The 20,049-nt window shown below is 36.2% G+C and overlaps 1 protein-coding gene across 3 annotated transcripts in view; it reads left to right on the plus strand.

The window, feature by feature from the left end:
• Positions 1 to 20,049, plus strand: part of myoz1b (myozenin 1b) — a 48,836-nt gene that overhangs the window by 12,558 nt on the left and 16,229 nt on the right. For 2 of the 3 annotated variants that reach the window (XM_061907293.1, XM_061907296.1), the window contains exon 2: positions 14,033 to 14,119. In XM_061907293.1, the coding sequence (XP_061763277.1) occupies positions 14,035 to 14,119 (85 nt within the window). In that variant the 5' untranslated portion in view covers positions 14,033 to 14,034. Of the gene's footprint in view, positions 1 to 14,029; positions 14,120 to 20,049 lie in introns of all 3 variants that reach the window. The other variant, XM_061907295.1, reaches the window with a different exon arrangement.

A 20,049-nucleotide genomic window follows, 5' to 3' on the forward strand; every position in this document is an offset into this window, starting at 1 on the left:
ATATGTATATATATATATATATATATATATATATATATATATGTATATATATATATATATATATATATATATATATATATATATATATATAAAACATAAAAAATATAGTATTTTTTATTCATTTAATTTTTATTTAATTTTATTTTTTTTTACTTTTTATGGGGTTTTTTTTGCCCTGTTGCTCATGGCAAAACCCCAAAATATGCCATTTTTTTACATGTTCAAAGTGTAATATTTGATGTTAAGTAATTAGAGCTTAAAATACGCAAATAATACATAACAACATTGATTGTAATTCATTATTATTTTTTCAACAATGACAGATTAAAAAAAGAAAATCCCAATAAAATTATTGGGGATCCAAAAGGGCCACACTCATAAAAGTGTTCAAGATATGTTACAATTTAAATGTATTTAATGTATTTACTTTGGCTTAAGTAATATTTATAAGAAATCTTTTTTTATGGCAAACATGAAAAATGTGCAATATTTTAGAATATTTCAAAGTGTAATATTTGATGTGAAGTCATTGGAGCCTTGAATAGGTCAATAATTCATAACATTGATTTTAATTCACTTTTTTCAAAAATGACAGTATATATATACATATATATATATATATATATATATAAACATTAAAAAATGTATATATATTTTATATATTTAGTTTTTATTTATTTATTTTTATAACTTTTTTTACTTTTTATGTTTTTTTTTGCCTTGTTGCTTATGGCAAAACCCCAAAATATGCCATTTTTTTTAAATGTTCAAAGTGTAATATTTTATGTTAAGTAATTACAGCTTAAAATAGGCCAATAATACATAACATTGATTTTAATTCATTATTATTTTTTCAACAATGACAGTTTAAAAAAAGAAAATCCCAATAAAATTATTGGGGATCCAAAAGGGCCACACTCATAAAAGTGTTCAAGATATGTTACAATTTAAATGTATTTAATTTATTTACTTTAGCTTAAGTAATATTTATAAGAAATGTTTTTTATGGCAAACATGAAAAATATGCAATATTTTAGAATATTTCTAAGTGTAATATTTGATGTGAAGTCATTGGAGCCTTGAATAGGTCAATAATTCATAACTACATTGATTTTAATTCACTTTTTTCAAAAATGACAGTATATATATATATATATATATATATATATATATATAAACATTAAAAAATATATATATATTTTATTTATTTAGATTTTATTTATTTATTTTTATTACTTTTTTTTACTTTTTATGTTGTTTTTTTTTGCCTTGTTGCTCATGGCAAAACCCCAAAATATGCCATTTTTTTTTAAATGTTCAAAGTGTAATATTTTAAGTTGAGTAATTCGAACTTAAAATAGGCCAATAATACATGACAACATTGATTTTAATTCCTTATTATTTTTTCAACAATGACAGTTTAAAAAAAGAAAATCCCAATAAAATGATTGGGGATCCAAAAGGGCCACACTCATAAAAGTGTTCAAGATATTTTACAATTTACATTTATTTAATTTATTTACTTTACCTTAAGTAATATTTATAAATTATATTCAACGCTTAAATCTCTGGATATATCAACTTCAGGTCTGTCTGTAAGTATACATTTTACATTTTTTTCAATGTTTTTTTGCCATGTTGATAATGGCAAAAACAATATATATAATGTATTTCTTTTTAAACATTTTCAAAGTGTAGAATTTGATGTGAAGTCATTGGAGCCTTGAATAGGTCAATAATTCAAAACAACATTGATTTTTATTCATTAATATTTTTTACACAATGACAGTCTAAAAAAAATAAAAACCCAATAAAATGATTGGGGATCCAAAAGGGACCCACTCAAAAAATGTGTTAAATATAAGTCTTTTTTTAATTTTTATTTTTAACTTTCAACACTTAAGTCTCTCTAAAACATTTTTAGACAAGTCTGTCGATTTAAAGTTTTTTTTTTTTTTTTAAATCTTTTTTAATGTTTGTTTTATGCTCTTTTAGTCTAAGAAATGTTTTTTTATGGCAAACATGAAAAATGTGCAATATTTTAGAATATTTCAAAGTGTAATATTTGATGTCAATCAATGTGAAGTAATTGGAGCCTTAAATAGGTCAATAATTCATAACAACATTGATTTTAATTCACTATTATTTTTTCAAAAATGACAGTATATATATATATATATATATATAAACATTAAAAAATATATATATATTTTATTTATTTAGATTTTATTTATTTATTTTTATTACTTTTTTTTGCTTTTTATGTTTGTTTTTTTTGCCTTGTTGCTCATGGCAAAACCCCAAAATATGCCATTTTTTTTAAATGTTCAAAGTGTAATATTTCATGTTTAGTAATTAGAGCTTAAAATAGGCCAATAATACATAACAACATTGATTTTAATTCATTATTATTTTTTCAACAATGACAGTTTAAAAAAATAAAATCCCAATAAAATTATTGGGGATCCAAAAGGGCCACACTCATAAAAGTGTTCAAGATATTTTACAATTTAAATTTATTTACTTTAGCTTAAGTAATATATATAAATTATTTTCAACGCTTAAATCTCTGGATATATCAACTTCAGGTCTGTCTGTAAGTATACATTTTTACTTTTTTTTTTTTTTTTTTTTGCCATGTTCATAACGGCAAAAACAATATATACAACGTATTTTAGCTTAAGTAATATATATAAATTATTTTCAACGCTTAAATCTCTGGATATATCAACTTCAGGTCTATCTGTAAGTATACATTTTACATTTTTTTTTATGTTTTTTTGCCATGTTCATAACGGCAAAAACAATATATACAACGTATTTCTCTTTAAACATGATCAAAGTGTAGAATTTGATGTGAAGTAATTGGAGCCTTGAATAGGTCAATAATTCAAAACAACATTGATTTTTATTCATTAATATTTTTTACACAATGACAGTTTAAAAAAAATAAAAACCCAATAAAATGATTGGGGATTCAAAAGGGACCCACTCAAAAAACGTGTTAAATATAAGTCTTTTTTAAATTTTTATTTTTAACTTTCAACACTTAAGTCTCTCTAAAACAGTTTTAGATAAGTCTGTCAATTTAAAGTTTTTTGTTTTTTTACAATCTTTTTTAATGTTTGTTTTATGCTCTTTTAGTCTAAGAAATGTTTTTTTATGGCAAACATGAAAAATATGCAATATTTTAGAATATTTCAAACTGTAATATTTGATGTGAAGTAATTGGAGCCTTAAATAGGTCAATAATTCATAACTACATTGATTTTAATTCACTATTATTTTTTCAAAAATGACAGTATATATATATATATATATATATATATATATATATATATATATATATATATATATATATAAACATTAAGAAAAATATATATATATTTTATTTATTTAGATTTTATTTATTTATTTTTATTACTTTTTTTACTTTTTATGTTTGTTTTTTTTTGCCTTGTTGCTCATGGCAAAACCCCAAAATATGCCTTTTTTTTTTTTAAATGTTCAAAGTGTAATATTTTATGTTGAGTAATTCGAGCTTAAAATAGGCCAATAATACATAACAACATTGATTTTAATTCATTATTATTTTTTCAACAATGACAGTTTAAAAAAATAAAATCCCAATAAAATTATTGGGGATCCAAAAGGGCCACACTCATAAAAGTGTTCAAGATATTTTACAATTTAAATTTATTTAATTTATTTACTTTAGCTTAAGTGATATTTATAAGAAATGTTTTTTATGGCAAACATGAAAAATATGCAATATTTTAGAATATTTAAATGAAAACCCAATAAAATGATTGGGGATCCAAAAGGGACCCACTCAAAAAATGTGTTAAAAATAAGTATTTTTAAAATTTTTATTTTTAACTTTCAATACTTAAGTCTCTCTAAAACATTTTTAGATAAGTCTTTCAATTTAAAGTTTTTTGTTTTTTTAAATGTTTTTTAATGTTTGTTTTATGCTCTTTTTGTCAAACATGAAAAATATGCGATATTTTACAATATTTCAAAGTGTAATATTTGATGTGAAGTAATTGGAGCCTTAAATAGGTCAATAATTCATAACTACATTGATTTTAATTCATTATTATTTTTTCCAAAAATGACAGTTTAAAAAAAGAAAAAAACCAATAAAATGATTGGGGATCCAAAAGGGCTCCACTCAAAAAATGTGTTAAAAATAGGTCTTTTTTTTAATTGTATTTTTATTTTTAACTTTCAACACTTAAGTCTCCATAAAACATTTTTAAAAAGGTCTGTAGATTTTAATTTCTTTTTTGATGTTTTTTTTTATGTTTTTTTATGCTCTTTTTGCCAAATAAATATTTTTTATGGCAAACATGAAAAATATGCAATATTTTAGAGTATTTCAAAGTGTAATATTTGATGTGAAGTAATTGGAGCCTTAAATAGGTCAATAATTCATAACTACATTGATTTTAATTCATTATTATTTTTTCCAAAAATGACAGTTTAAAAAAAGAAAAAAACCAATAAAATGATTGGGGATCCAAAAGGGCTCCACTCAAAAAATGTGTTAAAAATAGGTCTTTTTTTTTATTTTATTTTTATTTTCAACTTTCAACACTTAAGTCTCTATAAAACATTTTTAAAAAGGTCTGTAGATTTTAATTTCTTTTTTCATGTTTTTTTTAATGTTTTTATGGCAAACATGAAAAATATGCGATATTTTAGAATATTTCAAAGTGTAATATTTGATGTGAAATAATTGGCGCCTTAGATAGGTCAATAATTCATAAAAATATTTATTTTATTCATTGTTATTTTTTCAACCAAAAAAAGGAAATCCCAATAAAGTTATTAGTGTTCAACATATATTATACGATTTTAATTTTTAAAAATGTATTTACTTTAGCCTGATTCTTTATATATATATATATATATATATATATATATATATATATATATATATATATATATAAATGTATTATATAATTTTTTTTTCAATTATATTCAATGCTTAAATCTCTTTAAAATTTATTTTTTTAAATATTTTTTTGCCGTGTTGTTGCAATTTTTTCTTTCTTTTAAGTAATTGAAGCCTTAAATAGGTCAATAATTCATAGAAACATTGATTTTAGTTCATTGATATTAATGACAGTAGAAAATAAAATGATTGGGCCCCATTAATAAAAGTGTTGAAGATATGTCATACGATTGTCATTTTTTTTTATTTATTTACTTTGGCTTAAAACTCTAGATCACAGATGTCAAACTTTTCATTGTGGACCGCCACTTCATTTTAATGTGGCCCATTTTATAATTTTATAATGGCACACAACATAATTCTAATACTGCCCGCAATATCATTTTATGTGCTCTGCCACATCTTTTTAAAGTGGCCCACCACAGCATTTATGCGGCCTGCGAAAGACTTGCAAAACAAACAAACAAAAATTTGTTTGAATTTTGACACAAAAATGTTGCACTTGTAATTGCCTCAGTTTTACACTTTAATATTATTTTTTGGTTATCAAAAATAAACACTTAAAATATCTTCCTGTCATCTTCACGTACGATTTGTTGTCACGTTGTGTAAATGGTAAATAAATACAGCAACATGTTTCAAAAAGCTGGCACAAGTGGCAAAAAAGACTGATAAAGTTGAGGAATGCTCATCAAACACTTATTTGGAACATCCCACAGGTGAACAGGCTAATTGGGAACAGGTGGGTGCCATGATTGGCTATAAAAGCAGCTTCCATGAAATGCTCATTCATTCACAAACGGGGCGAGGGTCACCACTTTGTCAACAATTGCGTGAGCAAATTGTCAAACCGTTCAAGAACAACATTTCTCGACAAGCTATTGCAAGGAATTTAGGGATTTTACCATCTACGGTCCGTAATATCATCAAAAGGTTCAGAGAATCCGGAGAAATCACTGCACGTAAGCCATGATATTACGGACCTTTGATCCCCCAGGCGGTACTGCATCAAAAAATGACATCAGTGGGTAAAGGATATCACCACATGGGCTCGGGAACACTTCAAAAAACCTTTGTCAGTAACTACAGTTCATCCCTACATCTGTAAGTGCAAGTTAAAACTCTACCACGCAAAGCCAAAGCCATTTATCAACAACACCCAGAAATGCCGCCAGCTTTGCTGGGCTTAAGCTCATCCAAGATGGACCGATGCATACTGGAAAAGTGTTCTGTGGTCTGATGAGTCCACATTTAAAATAGTTTTTTGGATACTGTGGATGTTGTCCCCTCATGAACAAAGAGGAAATGAACCATCCGGACTGTTCTAGGCGCAAAGTTGAAAAGGCAGCATGTGTGATGGTATGGGGGTGTATTAGTGCCCAAGGCATGGGTAACTTACACATCTGGGAAGGCACCATTTATGCTTAAAGGTACATACAGGTTTTGGAACAACATATGTTGTCGTCCAAGCAACGTTATTATGGACGCCCCTGATTATTTCAGCAAGACAATGCCAAGCCACATGTTACAGTAGCATGGCTTCATTATGAAAGAGTGCAGGTACTGGACTGGCCTGCCTGTAGTCCAGACCTGTCTCCTATTATAAATGTGTGGCACATTATGAAGCCTAAAATACCACAACGGGGACCCCGGACTGTTGAACAACTTAAGCGGTACATCAAGCAAGAATGGGAAAGAATATGTGGGTTGTCGTAGTCGTAGTGGTTTGTGCAGTCCTTTGAGACATTTGTCATTTAGGGCTATATAAATAAACATTGATTGATTGATTGAATTCCACCTGAAAAGCTTCAAAAACGTGTCTCTTCCGTTCCCAAACATTTGTTAAAAGGAAAGGTGATGTAAAACAGTGGTGAACATGCCCTTTCCCAACTACTTTGGCATGTGTTGCAGCCATGAAATTCAAAGTTAATTATTATTTGCCCCAAAAAAATGTAGTTCCTCAGATTGAACATGAAATATCTTGTGTTTGCAGTCTATTCGATGGAATATAAATTGAAAAAGATTAGCAAATCATTGTATTCTGTTTTCATTTAGCATTTACACAACATGACTACCTCACTGGTTTTGGGTTTTGTAGTTATCCATTAATGTGTGAAAAAAAAAAATGTGTATACCTTTATATCCTGAGGAGCGTCATAGCTCGGTTGGTAGAGTGGCCATGCCAGCAGTTTGAGGGTTGCAGGTTCGATCCCAGCTTCCGCCATCCTCGTCACTGCCGTTGTGTCCTTGGGCAAGACACTTTACCCACCTGCTCCCAGTGCCACCCACACTGGTTTGACTGTAACTTAGTTATTGGGTTTGTAGAGGTTGCCCTCTAGTGGGTCCTTCAGACCACCACACACCGCCCGGAATTCAGCGTATAACACGGTTTTATTTTCGTTCTCACGAGGTGCGAGCCTTTTCTGCGTCTGCCCAGCAGCACCTCCAACTCCAACGACTCGTCTCATCACGGCTGCTGCTAATACAGGCGACAGGTGGTCAGATAACAAGGCCCACCTGGGCCATCTACGCACTTGTCGTTGTCTTGCATCACTACAGCTCTTGTCTCAAAGTAGGTGTACTCTCACCACCTGTCACATCACCACTTGACTTAATTTGAGTTTTTTGTTGTTTTCCCGTGCGTAGTGTTTTAGTTATTGTCTTGCGCTCCTATTTTGGTGGCTTTTTCAGTTTTTGGGGTATTTTCCTGTAGCAGTTTCACGTCTTCCTTTGAGCGATATTTACCGGATCTACTTTGTATTAGCAATCAAGAATATTTCAGTTGTTTTGATCCTTCATTGTGAGGACATTGTTGATAGTCATGTCATGTTCTGATGTACATTGTGGACGCCGTCTTTGCTACACAGTAAGTCTTTGCTGTTGTCCAGCATTCTGTTTTTGTTTATTTTGTAGCCAGTTTCGTTCTGCATAGCCTTCCCTAAGCTTCAATACCTTTTCTTAGGGGCACTCACCTTTGGTTTATTTTTGGTTTAAGCATTAGACACCTTTTTACCTGCAATATATTTTAGTTGTTTTTATCCATCTTCGTGTGGACATAGTCGATTGTCATGTTCGGATGTACTTTGTGGACGCCGTCTTCACTACACAGTAAGTCTTTGATGTTGTCCAGCATTCTGTTTTTGTTTATTTTGTAGCCAGTTTCGTTCTGCGTAGCCTTCCTAAGCTTCAATACCTTTTCTTAGGGGCACTCATCTTTTGTTTATTTTTGGTTTAAGCACTAGACACCTTTTTACCTGCAATATTTCAGTTGTTTTTATCCTTCTTTGTGGTTACATTGTCGATTGTCATGTTCAGATGTACTTTGTGGACGCCGTCTTTGCGCCGCAGTAAGTCTTTGCTGTTGTCCAGGATTCTGTTTTTGTTTACTTTGTAGCCAGTTTCGTTCTGCATAGCCTCCCTAAGCTTCAATACCTTTTCTTAGGGGCACTCATCTTTTGTTTATTTTTGGTTTAAGCACTAGACACCTTTTTACCTGCAATATTTCAGTTGTTTTTATCCTTCATTGTGGGGACATTGTTGATTGTCATGTTCAGATGTACTTTGTGGACGCCGTCTTTGCTCCAGAGTAAGTCTTTGCTGTCGTCCAGCATTCTGTTTTTGTTTATTTTGTAGCCAGTTTCGTTCTGCATAGCCTCCCTAAGCTTCAATGCCTTTTCTTAGGGGCACCAACATTTTGTTTATTTTTGGTTTTAGCATTCGACACCTTTTTACCTGCAATATATTTTAGTTGTTTTTATCCGTCTTCGTGGGGACATAGTCGATTGTCATGTTCGGATGTACATTGTGGACGTCGTCTTTGCTACACAGTAAGTCTTTGCTGTCGTCCAGCATTCGGTTTTTGTTTACTTTGTAGCCAGTTTCATTCTGCATAGCCTCCCTAAGCTTCAATGCCTTTTCGTAGGGGCACCAACATTTTGTTTATTTTTGGTTTAAGCATTAGACACCTTTTTACCTGAAATAATTCAATTGTTTTTATCCTTCTTTGTGGGGACATTGTTGATTCTCATGTCATGTTGGGATGTACATTGTGGACGCCATCTTTGCTCCACAGTAAGTCTTTGCTGTCGTCCAGCATTCTGTTTTTGTTTACTTTGTTGCCAGTTTCGTTCTGCGTAGCCTTCCCTAAGCCTCAGTGCCTTTTCTTAGGGGCACTCACCTTTTCTTTATTCTTGCTTTAAACATTAGACACCTTTTTACCTGCACCCTGCATCCCGCTGTTTCTGACATCTATAAAGCAATTAGCTACCGGCTGATATGGAAGAATATTACTCTGCCGAGCTCTAGACAGCACCGACACTCAACAACAACACATCCTTTGCAGACAGTACCACGATATAGTGTACGTGTCCCGAAGGACGCCGCACGCCATTGAGTTTCTGGCTGTCCTTAACGTGGTTAGGACTCAGGGCTACAGTCGGCCACCAGCCGCCACCTGCCACCACGTCTTATCGTCAACAACCTTATTTCTTCCTTACACCTCGCTTTTTACTGGATCACATTTCACTGCCACTCACTCGCTGTCCTGCAGCTAATTCTGTCCCCCCCCGCCTGCCCCCCCCCCCCACCACCCCCATGACACTACAAAAATCCCAGTCAACATTTAAGCAATAACAAGTCATCATATTTAATATTTTTTAAGGAATGACCATCCATCATTAATAACCTCTTAAGACCCAAGCTGTTTGTTTACATGCTTTTTTTTTTCTTTGCTATTTGGGCTTATTGGACCCTAATTAGAATAAAAACTAAGAATCATCTTTATGTATGATGTACTTAGTCCATATTTGTGTACTTCATGTTTAGAGACATGCTAATTCTTATTTTTACACCTTTCCATTGTATGTCATACCTTTCTAACACCACCGGATGGCAGTATAAGTGTCCACATAAGTGGCCATAAGACCCCAATCTAGTAGTGTATAGAATTTTGGAAATAATAGCTAAAAGCTGCTGTCCACGTATGTGGCCACTAGGCCTTTAGAGGAAAAAAATGATCATTAACTTTAAAACACAACAGGCGCATGAATCCCTGGCCACCTAACAGTTCCATCTGACTCTGATTCCTGGGGTGAAGATTCCATTCAGAATCGATTCTCGCAATTTATTATTTTGCTAGAATGACTTTGATTTAAAGCAAGGCTACAGGTTAGAGAAAGCTCCTGCTGGTTCCATGAAAAAGGACTATAAACCTCTTTTTAAAAAATACATGAAGAAAAAAAATGATTCACAGTACAGGCCAAAAGTTTGGACAGGGTTTCTCCTCATTCAATGCGCGTTCTTTATTTTCCTGACTATTTACTTTTTTCTTACAAAATTGGGAATAATTTCTCATATTCTTTCTGTTTGTGTAATATTGCAAATATTTATCGTAAAAATATAACTAGTATGTTAGATCCACTATGGACTGGACTCTCACTATTATGTTAGATCCACTATGGACTGGACTCTCACTATTATGTTAGATCCACTATGGACTGGACTCTCACTATTATGTTAGATCCACTATGGACTGGACTCTCACTATTATGTTAGATCCACTATGGACTGGACTCTCACTATTACGTTGGATCCACTATGGACTGGACTCTCACTATTATGTTAGATCCACTATGGACTGGACTCTCACTATTATGTTAGATCCACTATGGACTGGACTCTCACTATTATGTTAGATCCACTATGGACTGGACTCTCACTATTATGTTAGATCCACCATGGACTGGACTCTCACTATTATGTTAGATCCACTATGGACTGGACTCTCACACTATTATGTTAGATCCACTATGGACTGGACTCTCACACTATTATGTTAGATCCACTATGGACTGGACTCTCACTATTATGTTAGATCCACTATGGACTGGACTCCCACTATTATGTTAGATCCACTATGGACTGGACTCTCACTATTACGTTGGATCCACTATGGACTGGACTCTCACTATTATGTTGGATCCACTATGGACTGGACTCTCACTATTATGTTAGATCCACTATGGACTGGACTCTCACTATTATGTTAGATCCACTATGGACTGGACTCTCACTATTATGTTAGATCCACCATGGACTGGACTCTCACTATTATGTTAGATCCACTATGGACTGGACTCTCACACTATTATGTTAGATCCACTATGGACTGGACTCTCACACTATTATGTTAGATCCACTATGGACTGGACTCTCACTATTATGTTAGATCCACTATGGACTGGACTCTCACTATTATGTTAGATCCACTATGGACTGAACTCTTACTATTATGTTAGATCCACTATGGACTGGACTCTCACTATTATGTTAGATCCACTATGGACTGGACTCTCACTATTATGTTGGATCCACTATGGACTGGACTCTCACTATTATGTTAGATCCACTATGGACTGGACTCTCACTATTACGTTGGATCCACTATGGACTGGACTCTCACTATTATGTTAGATCCACTATGGACTGGACTCTCACTATTATGTTAGATCCACTATGGACTGGACTCTCACTATTATGTTAGATCCACTATGGACTGGACTCTCACTATTACGTTGGATCCACTATGGACTGGACTCTCACTATTATGTTAGATCCACTATGGACTGGACTCTCACTATTATGTTAGATCCACTATGGACTGGACTCTCACTATTATGTTAGATCCACTATGGACTGGACTCTCACTATTATGTTAGATCCACTATGGACTGGACTCTCACACTATTATGTTAGATCCACTATGGACTGGACTCTCACTATTATGTTAGATCCACTATGGACTGGACTCTCACTATTATGTTAGATCCACTATGGACTGGACTCTCACACTATTATGTTAGATCCACTATGGACTGGACTCTCACACTATTATGTTAGATCCACTATGGACTGGACTCTCACTATTATGTTAGATCCACTATGGACTGGACTCTCACTATTACGTTGGATCCACTATGGACTGGACTCTCACTATTATGTTAGATCCACTATGGACTGGACGCTCACTATTATGTTAGATCCACTATGGACTGGACTCTCACTATTATGTTAGATCCACTATGGACTGGACTCTCACACTATTATGTTAGATCCACTATGGACTGGACTCTCACACTATTATGTTAGATCCACTATGGACTGGACTCTCACTATTATGTTAGATCCACTATGGACTGGTCTCTCACTATTACGTTGGATCCACTATGGACTGGACTCTCACTATTATGTTAGATCCACTATGGACTGGACTCTCACTATTATGTTAGATCCACTATGGACTGGACTCTCACTATTACGTTGGATCCACTATGGACTGGACTCTCACTATTATGTTAGATCCACTATGGACTGGACTCTCACTATTATGTTAGATCCACTATGGACTGGACCAGGGGCGTCACTAGCTTTTAAGGACAGGGGGGGTTTAGCCCCCAGGAATTGAACAGGATGTCAGCAAAAGTAGCGAACGAGTACAAAACTTCTCAAACGGCTAACAAAGACTTAGAAATGATTCTTTGTTATTATTATTATTTCAGTCGGTTAAAGAGAATTAAATATATATGGAAGTCTGAATAGAAGTGAGAAATGTTTATGTTTGCTGTAAGAAAGTCTTAGAGTCCCTCTGAATGAAAAAGAGCCAAAGCTGTCAAAGAGCTGAGGGACCATCTTCAAAGTGAAACTGAAACAAATAATGCAAAACAATAAAATGTAACTTCCAGGGCTGGACATTAAAGATGTCCCGTCATCCCGGGGACGGTAAAAAAATGCACGGGACGATGGCTTTTAACCATTTTTTTATTTCTCTCTTTATGTATTTATTCATATTACCATATTTCCTTGAATAATGTTTTACGTTTCTTCTAAAAGTGTGACTTTCAAATGTAAAATTACGACAATTTTTTATAAAATAGACAAATTTGATACATTTCTTGTAAAATTGCGACTGTTATTGAGTACAATTCCAACTTTTATCATAATATTGCAAACATTTTCTGTTTTTCCTGTAAAATTTTGACTTGCATTGTGTAAAATTACGACATTTATTATAATTCTGCCAACATTCTATGTTTTTCTACGTTTTTCTTGTGAAATTGTGACCTTTTTCCAGTGAATTTCCAACACATTTTTCCCAAAAAGATATTTTTTATATTTTCATAGTATGTATATGTTGTAAATACACATCTTTAAAAACATGTTTTCAGTTATTTCACCTTTACTTGCTATGTGGAGTTATGTACCTAACAAAAATTTAAAAAAGGCGAATGTGGAGAGGCGCAGCCGGCTAACAAGCAGCGGAGCTGGCCACCCTGGGGCCCGGCCCAAGATGGCGGCAAGGAGGTGGAGAATGCGGCCGGGAGCGACGCTCAAATCGAGTTCGGGTGCGTGGATCTCGCACCTACACACAATTAACATTTCTCCTCACGCTGTATAAACAGGGAGAAGGAGGAGAAAACGAGGCAAAGGGAGGAGGAGAGTCCGCAGTAGCAACCAAGGAGTGGAAGCAAGGAGCAAACGAGGACGATGACGACGGCGGCTGAAAAGCGGACCGTGAGCGAGCAGTGGATAGGAGGTGCTGAAAAGCGACCCGACCTGAAGAAAAAGCTATATTGAAAAATAAAGCGAGTCAAACCTGCTCTAAAGCAAAAATGTCCTTCCTTGGTGGTCCTGGGAACCCAGCAAGCGACTGTCACAGTGAAATATCTGAAAACATGTTTTATATTCTAGTTTCTTCAAAATAGCCACCCTTTGCTCCGATTCTTGCTTTGCGCACTCTTGGCATTCTCTCCATGAGCTTCAAGCACACCTGTGGAGTGAAAACCCCATGTTTTTAAAGAAAAATAAATTATAAGCCTAAAAAAAAATATGGATTAATGAATTTTGTTATTGAAATGAGAATAATGCCTTGTTTTATTCCATTGGGAAAAAAAATAATCATTGAAAATGATCATTTATCGCTGGCAAAATGAATAAACATAAAAGATAAGAGAGTTCAGTACTAATTAATCACAATGAGTTGTTTCCGATAACAATCCGTGTTTTCTGTCCTAGTAGCTATGCCGCTGACAGCTGCTGCTCCTTCTAACAAGAGGAAGAAGGCCAACAAGATCATCACAGACTTGTCCAACATCAGCCAGAATGGTAACACACACACACACACACACACACACGCACACACACACACACACACACACACACACGACTATCATTTAAAAAGGTTTCCCTCTAGGGCAGTGGTCGTACCGGGCCGTGGTCCGATTGATACCGGGCCGCAGAATAATTTTTTCCATCCATCCATCATCTTCCGCTTATCCGAGGTCGGGTCGCGGGGGCAACAGCCTAAGCAGGGAAACCCAGACTTTTAATTAAAAAAAAAAAAAAACATTTTTTTTTTTATTAAATCACATCCATTTTCTACTGCTTATTCCCTTTCGGGGTCGCGGGGGGCGCTGGCGCCTATCTCAGCTACAATCGACATAAAAAACACAATATACACTTACAATTAGTGCACCAACCAGAAAAAAACCCCCCTTTTCATGACAAAAACGTCCCTTTTTCATGACAAAGAAAAAAAAAAAAAAAAAAAAAGGATTCACTCTCCCCGGGCCGCGGGACAAATTATTTAGCGTTGACCAGTCCGCGGATACAAAAAGGTTGGGGACCACTGCTCTAAGGCAGTGGTCCCCAACCACACTGGGCCACGGCCCGATTGGTACCGGGCCGCAGAATAATTTTTTATTCATTTTTATCAAAAAAAAAACCCCAAAAAAATGTTTTTTTTTTTTTTATCAAATCAACATAAAAAACACAATATACACTTACAATTAGTGCACCAACCACAAAAACCTCCCCTTTTTCATGACAAGAAAGAAAAGAAAAAAAAAAAAATAAATAAATAAATAAAAAAAGGATCCCACCCCGGGCCGCGGGACAAATTATTTAGCGTTGACCAGTCCGAGGAGGCCACGGGGAAGACCAAGGACACGTTGGGAAGACTTTGTTTTGCGGCTGGCCTGGGAACGCCTCGCGATCCCCCGGGAAGAGCTAGACGAAGTGGCTGGGGAGAGGGAAGTCTGGGCTTCCCTGCTTAGGCTGCTGCCCCCACGACCCCACCTCGGATAAGCGGAAGAAGATGGATGGATGGATGGATTAATCACGGCATGAAGCAGAGTGGGAGTGAGCATGAACGGAGTGATGACGCCCGAACGACCAACAGAAATTGACAGGCTTAAATAGTCTCTGTGATTAAATACAGGTGAAACTAACGGGTCGCCGTGGTGACAAAGCAAGGGGAGTGAAAAAACAGGAACTAATGGAGTCTTGAAGTGACAGAACGTAACTAAACAAAAACATGATCACAAGACATGCCGGTGCCCTATGGTCCGGGGAATTTTGTGTTGGGATGTCTTTGATGCACAAAGTGGCTCGCCTGCGGGCTTCAGTTTCTCCGTTTGCCGCCGTCTGCGGGAGAAGTTTGGCTTAAAAGTATCATGACTTTTGTGTCTTCCTATTGTTGTGCGCAGACACAATGTTTGTGTGTTTTCTCTCGCCGGCTCAGCTCGGCTTATCCCGCTTATCCCTTATTTTGCTCCACTTGATGCCCACTCATCCGGCCATCATCTCTCTCTCACTGTTGGCCCTTTTGTCCCCTCCCCGTCACTCACTCACTCACTCACTCACTCACTCACTCGGCCCCTCCCACCCTCCTATTGCAACCCCCCCCCCCCCCCCCCCGCCCCCCAACCTCAGTGCGTCCATTTTCCACCCAGTCAGCAGTCAAGCTTCAGTTTCACATTCTTGTGAATTAACACTCTAATCAATATCCCCGCGGGAGAGTTCACTTTGCTCTGCAGCCTCAATTATTCTCACACACACACACACACACACACACGCACACACACACACACACACACACACACACACACACACACACACACACACACACATGTATTTCTGGCCTTCTTGAGACCTGAGAAAAATGTCTACCTCTTTAGGACCAGCCTTTCTAGATATATAGGGATGTGTAAAATAATGTGGCTGGCCACATAAATAAAGTGGCACCGTATAAAATAATGTTGCGTGTCACGTAAAAGAAAGTGGCAGGCCACTTAAAATAATGTGGTGGGCTACATAAACTAATGTGGTGAGCCACATAAAATTATGCGGTGGACTACGTATAATAAAGTGGCGGGCCACATAAAATAAAGTGGCACCATATAAAATAATGTTGCGTGCCACGTATAATAAAGTGGCGGGCCACATAAAATAACGTGGCGGGCCACATCAATAAAGTGGCACCATATAAAATAATGTTGCGTGCCACGTAAAAGAAAGTGGCGGGCCACTTAAAATAATGTGGTGGGCTACATAAACTAATGTTGTGAGCCACATAAAATTATGCGGTGGACTACGTATAATAAAGTGGCGGGCCACATAAATAATGTGGAGGGCTAAATAAAATAATGTGGCGGGCCACATAAAGTGGCGAACCACGTAAAATTATGTGGCGAGCCAAATAAAGTAAAGTGGTGGGCCACATAAAATAATGTTGTGAGCCACATAAAATTATGTGGTGGACTACGTATAATAATGTGTCAGGCCATGTAAAATAACGTGGCGGGCCACATAAAGTGGCGAACCACATAAAATAATGTGGCGAGCCAAATAAAGTAAAGTGGTGGGCCACATAAAATAATGTTGTGAGCCACATAAAATTATGTGGTGGACTACGTATAATAATGTGGCGGGCCACTTAAATAATGTACCAGACCACATAAAATAATGTGGCGGATGATAGAAAATAATGTGGCGGGCCACATAAAATAATGTGGCGAGCCAAATAAAGTAAAGTGGTGGGCCACATAAAATAATGTTGTGAGCCACATAAAATGATGTGGTGGACTACGTATAATAATGTGGCGAACCACTTAAATATAGTGGCGGACCACGTAAAATAATTTGGCGGGACATATAAAAGAAAGTGGTGGGCCACATATAATAATGTGGTGGGCTACATAATATAATGTGGCGGGCCACATAAAATAATGTGGCGGGCCACATAAGGTAATATGGAGGGCTACATAAAATAATGTGGCAGGCCAAATAAAGTAAAGTGGTGGGCCACTTAAAATAATGTTGTGAGCCACATAAATATTGTGGTGGTTAACGTAAAATAATGTGGCGGACCACATACAATAATGTGCCAGACCACATAAAATAATGTGGCGGATGATATAAAATAATGTGGCGGGCCACATAAAATAATGTAGTGGACCACATAAATAATGTGGTGGGCCACATAGAATAACGTGGGGGACCACGTAAAATAATTTGGCCGGCAGCGTAAAAGAAAGTGGTGGGCCACATAAAATAATGTGGTGGGCCACATAAAATAAAGTGGCAAACTACATAAAATAATGTGGCGGGCCACGTAAAATAAAGTGGTGGACCACATAAAATAATGTGGTGAGCCACGTAAAATTATGCCGTGGACCACGTATAATAATGTGGCGTACCACGTAAAATAATTTGGCGGGCCATGTAAAAGAAAGTGGTGGGCCACATATAATAATGTGGTGGGCTACATAATATAACGTGGCGGGCCACATAAAATTATGTGGCGGGCCACATAAGATAATGTGGAGGGCTACATAAAATAATGTGGCGGGCCACATAAAGTAAAGTGTTGGGCCACTTAAAATAATGTTGTGAGCCACATAAAATTATGCGGTGGACTACGTATAATAATGTGGTGGGCCACATAATATAAGGTGGCGAACCACGTAAAATATTGTGGTGGCTAACGTAAAATAATGTGGCGGACCACATACAATAATGTACCAGACCACGTAAAATAATGTGGCGGATGATATAAAATAACGTGGCGGGCCACATAAAATAAAGTGGTGGACCACATAAAATAATGCGCCGGACCACATAAAATAAAGTGGCGGACCACGTAAAATAATTTGGCGGGCCATGTAAAAGAAAGTGGTGGGCCACTTATAATAATGTGGTGGGCTACATAATATACTGTAATGTGGCGGGCCACAAAAATAATGTGGCGGGCCACATAAGATAATGTGGAGGGCTACATAAAATAATGTGGCGGGCCACTTAACTAAAGTGGTGGGCCACTTAAAATAATGTTGTGAGCCACATAAAATTATGCGGTGGACTACGTATAATAATGTGGTGGGCCACATGATATAAGGTGGCGAACCACATAAAATATTGTGGTGGCTAACATAAAATAATGTGGCGGACCACGTACAATAATGTACCAGACCACGTAAAATAATGTGGTGAGCCACATAAAATTATGCGGTGGACTACGTATAATAATGTGGCTGACCACGTAAAATCATTTGGCGGGTCATTTAAAAGAAAGTGGTGGGCCACATATAATAATGTTGTGGGCTCTATAATATATAATGTGGCGGGCCACATGAAATAACGTGGCGGGCCACATAAGATAATGTGGAGGGCTACATAAAATAATGTGGCGGGCCACTTAACTAAAGTGGTGGACCACTTAAAATAATGTTGTGAGCCACATAAAATTATGTGGTGGACTACGTATAATAATGTGGTGGGCCAGATGAAATAAGGTGGCGAACCACATAAAATATTGTGGTGGCTAACGTAAAATAATGTGGCGGACCACATACAATAATGTACCAGACCACGTAAAATAATGTGGCGGATGATATAAAATAATGTGGCGGGCCACATAAAATAAAGTGGTGGGCCACATATAATAATGTTGTGGGCTCTATAATATATAATGTGGCGGGCCACGTGAAATAACGTGGCGGGCCACATAAGATAATGTGGAGGGCTACATAAAATAATGTGGCGGGCCACTTAACTAAAGTGGTGGGCAACTTAAAATAATGTTGTGAGCCACATAAAATTATGTGGTGGACTACGTATAATAATGTGGTGGGCCACATGATATAAGGTGGCGAACCACATAAAATATCGTGGTGGCTAACGTAAAATAATGTGGCGGACCACATACAATAATCTACCAGACCACGTAAAATAATGTGGCGGCGGATATAAAATAATGTGGCGGGCCACATCAAACAAAGTGGTGGACCACATAAAATAATGCGCCGGACCACATAAAATAAAGTGGTGGGCCAAATAGAATAATGTGGGGGACCACGTAAAATAATTTGGCCGGCCACGTAAAAGAAAGTGGTGGGCGACATAAAATAATGTGGTGGGCTACATAAAATGATGTGGTGGGCCACATAAAATAAAGTGGCGAACCACATAAAATAAAGTGGTGGACCACATAAAATAATGTGGTGAGCCACATAAAATTATGCGGTGGACTATGTATAATAATGTGGCGGGCCGCATAAAATAAAGTGGCGGACCACGTAAAATAATTTGGCGGGCCATGTAAAAGAAAGTGGTGGGCCACTTATAATAATGTGGTGGGCTACATAATATACTGTAATGTGGCGGGCCACAAAAATAATGTGGCGGGCCACATAAGATAATGTGGAGGGCTACGTAAAATAATGTGGCGGGCCACATAAAGTAAAGTGGTGGACTACGTAAAATAATGTGGCGGGCCACATAAAGTAAAGTGGTGGACTACGTATAATAATGTGGTGGGCCAAATGAAATAAGGTGGCGAACCACATAAAATATTGTGGTGGCTAAAGTAAAATAATGTGGCGGACCATATAAAATAATGTGGCGGGCCACATAAAATAAAGTGGTGGACCACAAAAAATAATGTGGTGGGCCACATAGAATAATGTGGGGGACCACGTAAAATAATTTGGCCACGTAAAAGAAAGTGGTGAGCGACATACAATAATGTGGTAAGCCACATAAAATAATGTGGCGTGCCACGTAAAATAAAGTGGTGGACCACATAATATAAAGTGGCAAACCACATGACATAACGTGGCAGACCACATAAAATAAAGTGGCAGACCAAATAAAATAGTGTGGTGGGCCACATAAAGTAACGTGGCGGGCCACGTAAAATAATGTAGCGAACCACATAAAATAATGTGGCGGGCCACAGGAAATAACATGGCAGA

Source organism: Nerophis ophidion, linkage group LG08, assembly GCF_033978795.1.
Source record: "Nerophis ophidion isolate RoL-2023_Sa linkage group LG08, RoL_Noph_v1.0, whole genome shotgun sequence".
Taxonomy (NCBI): domain Eukaryota; kingdom Metazoa; phylum Chordata; class Actinopteri; order Syngnathiformes; family Syngnathidae; genus Nerophis; species Nerophis ophidion.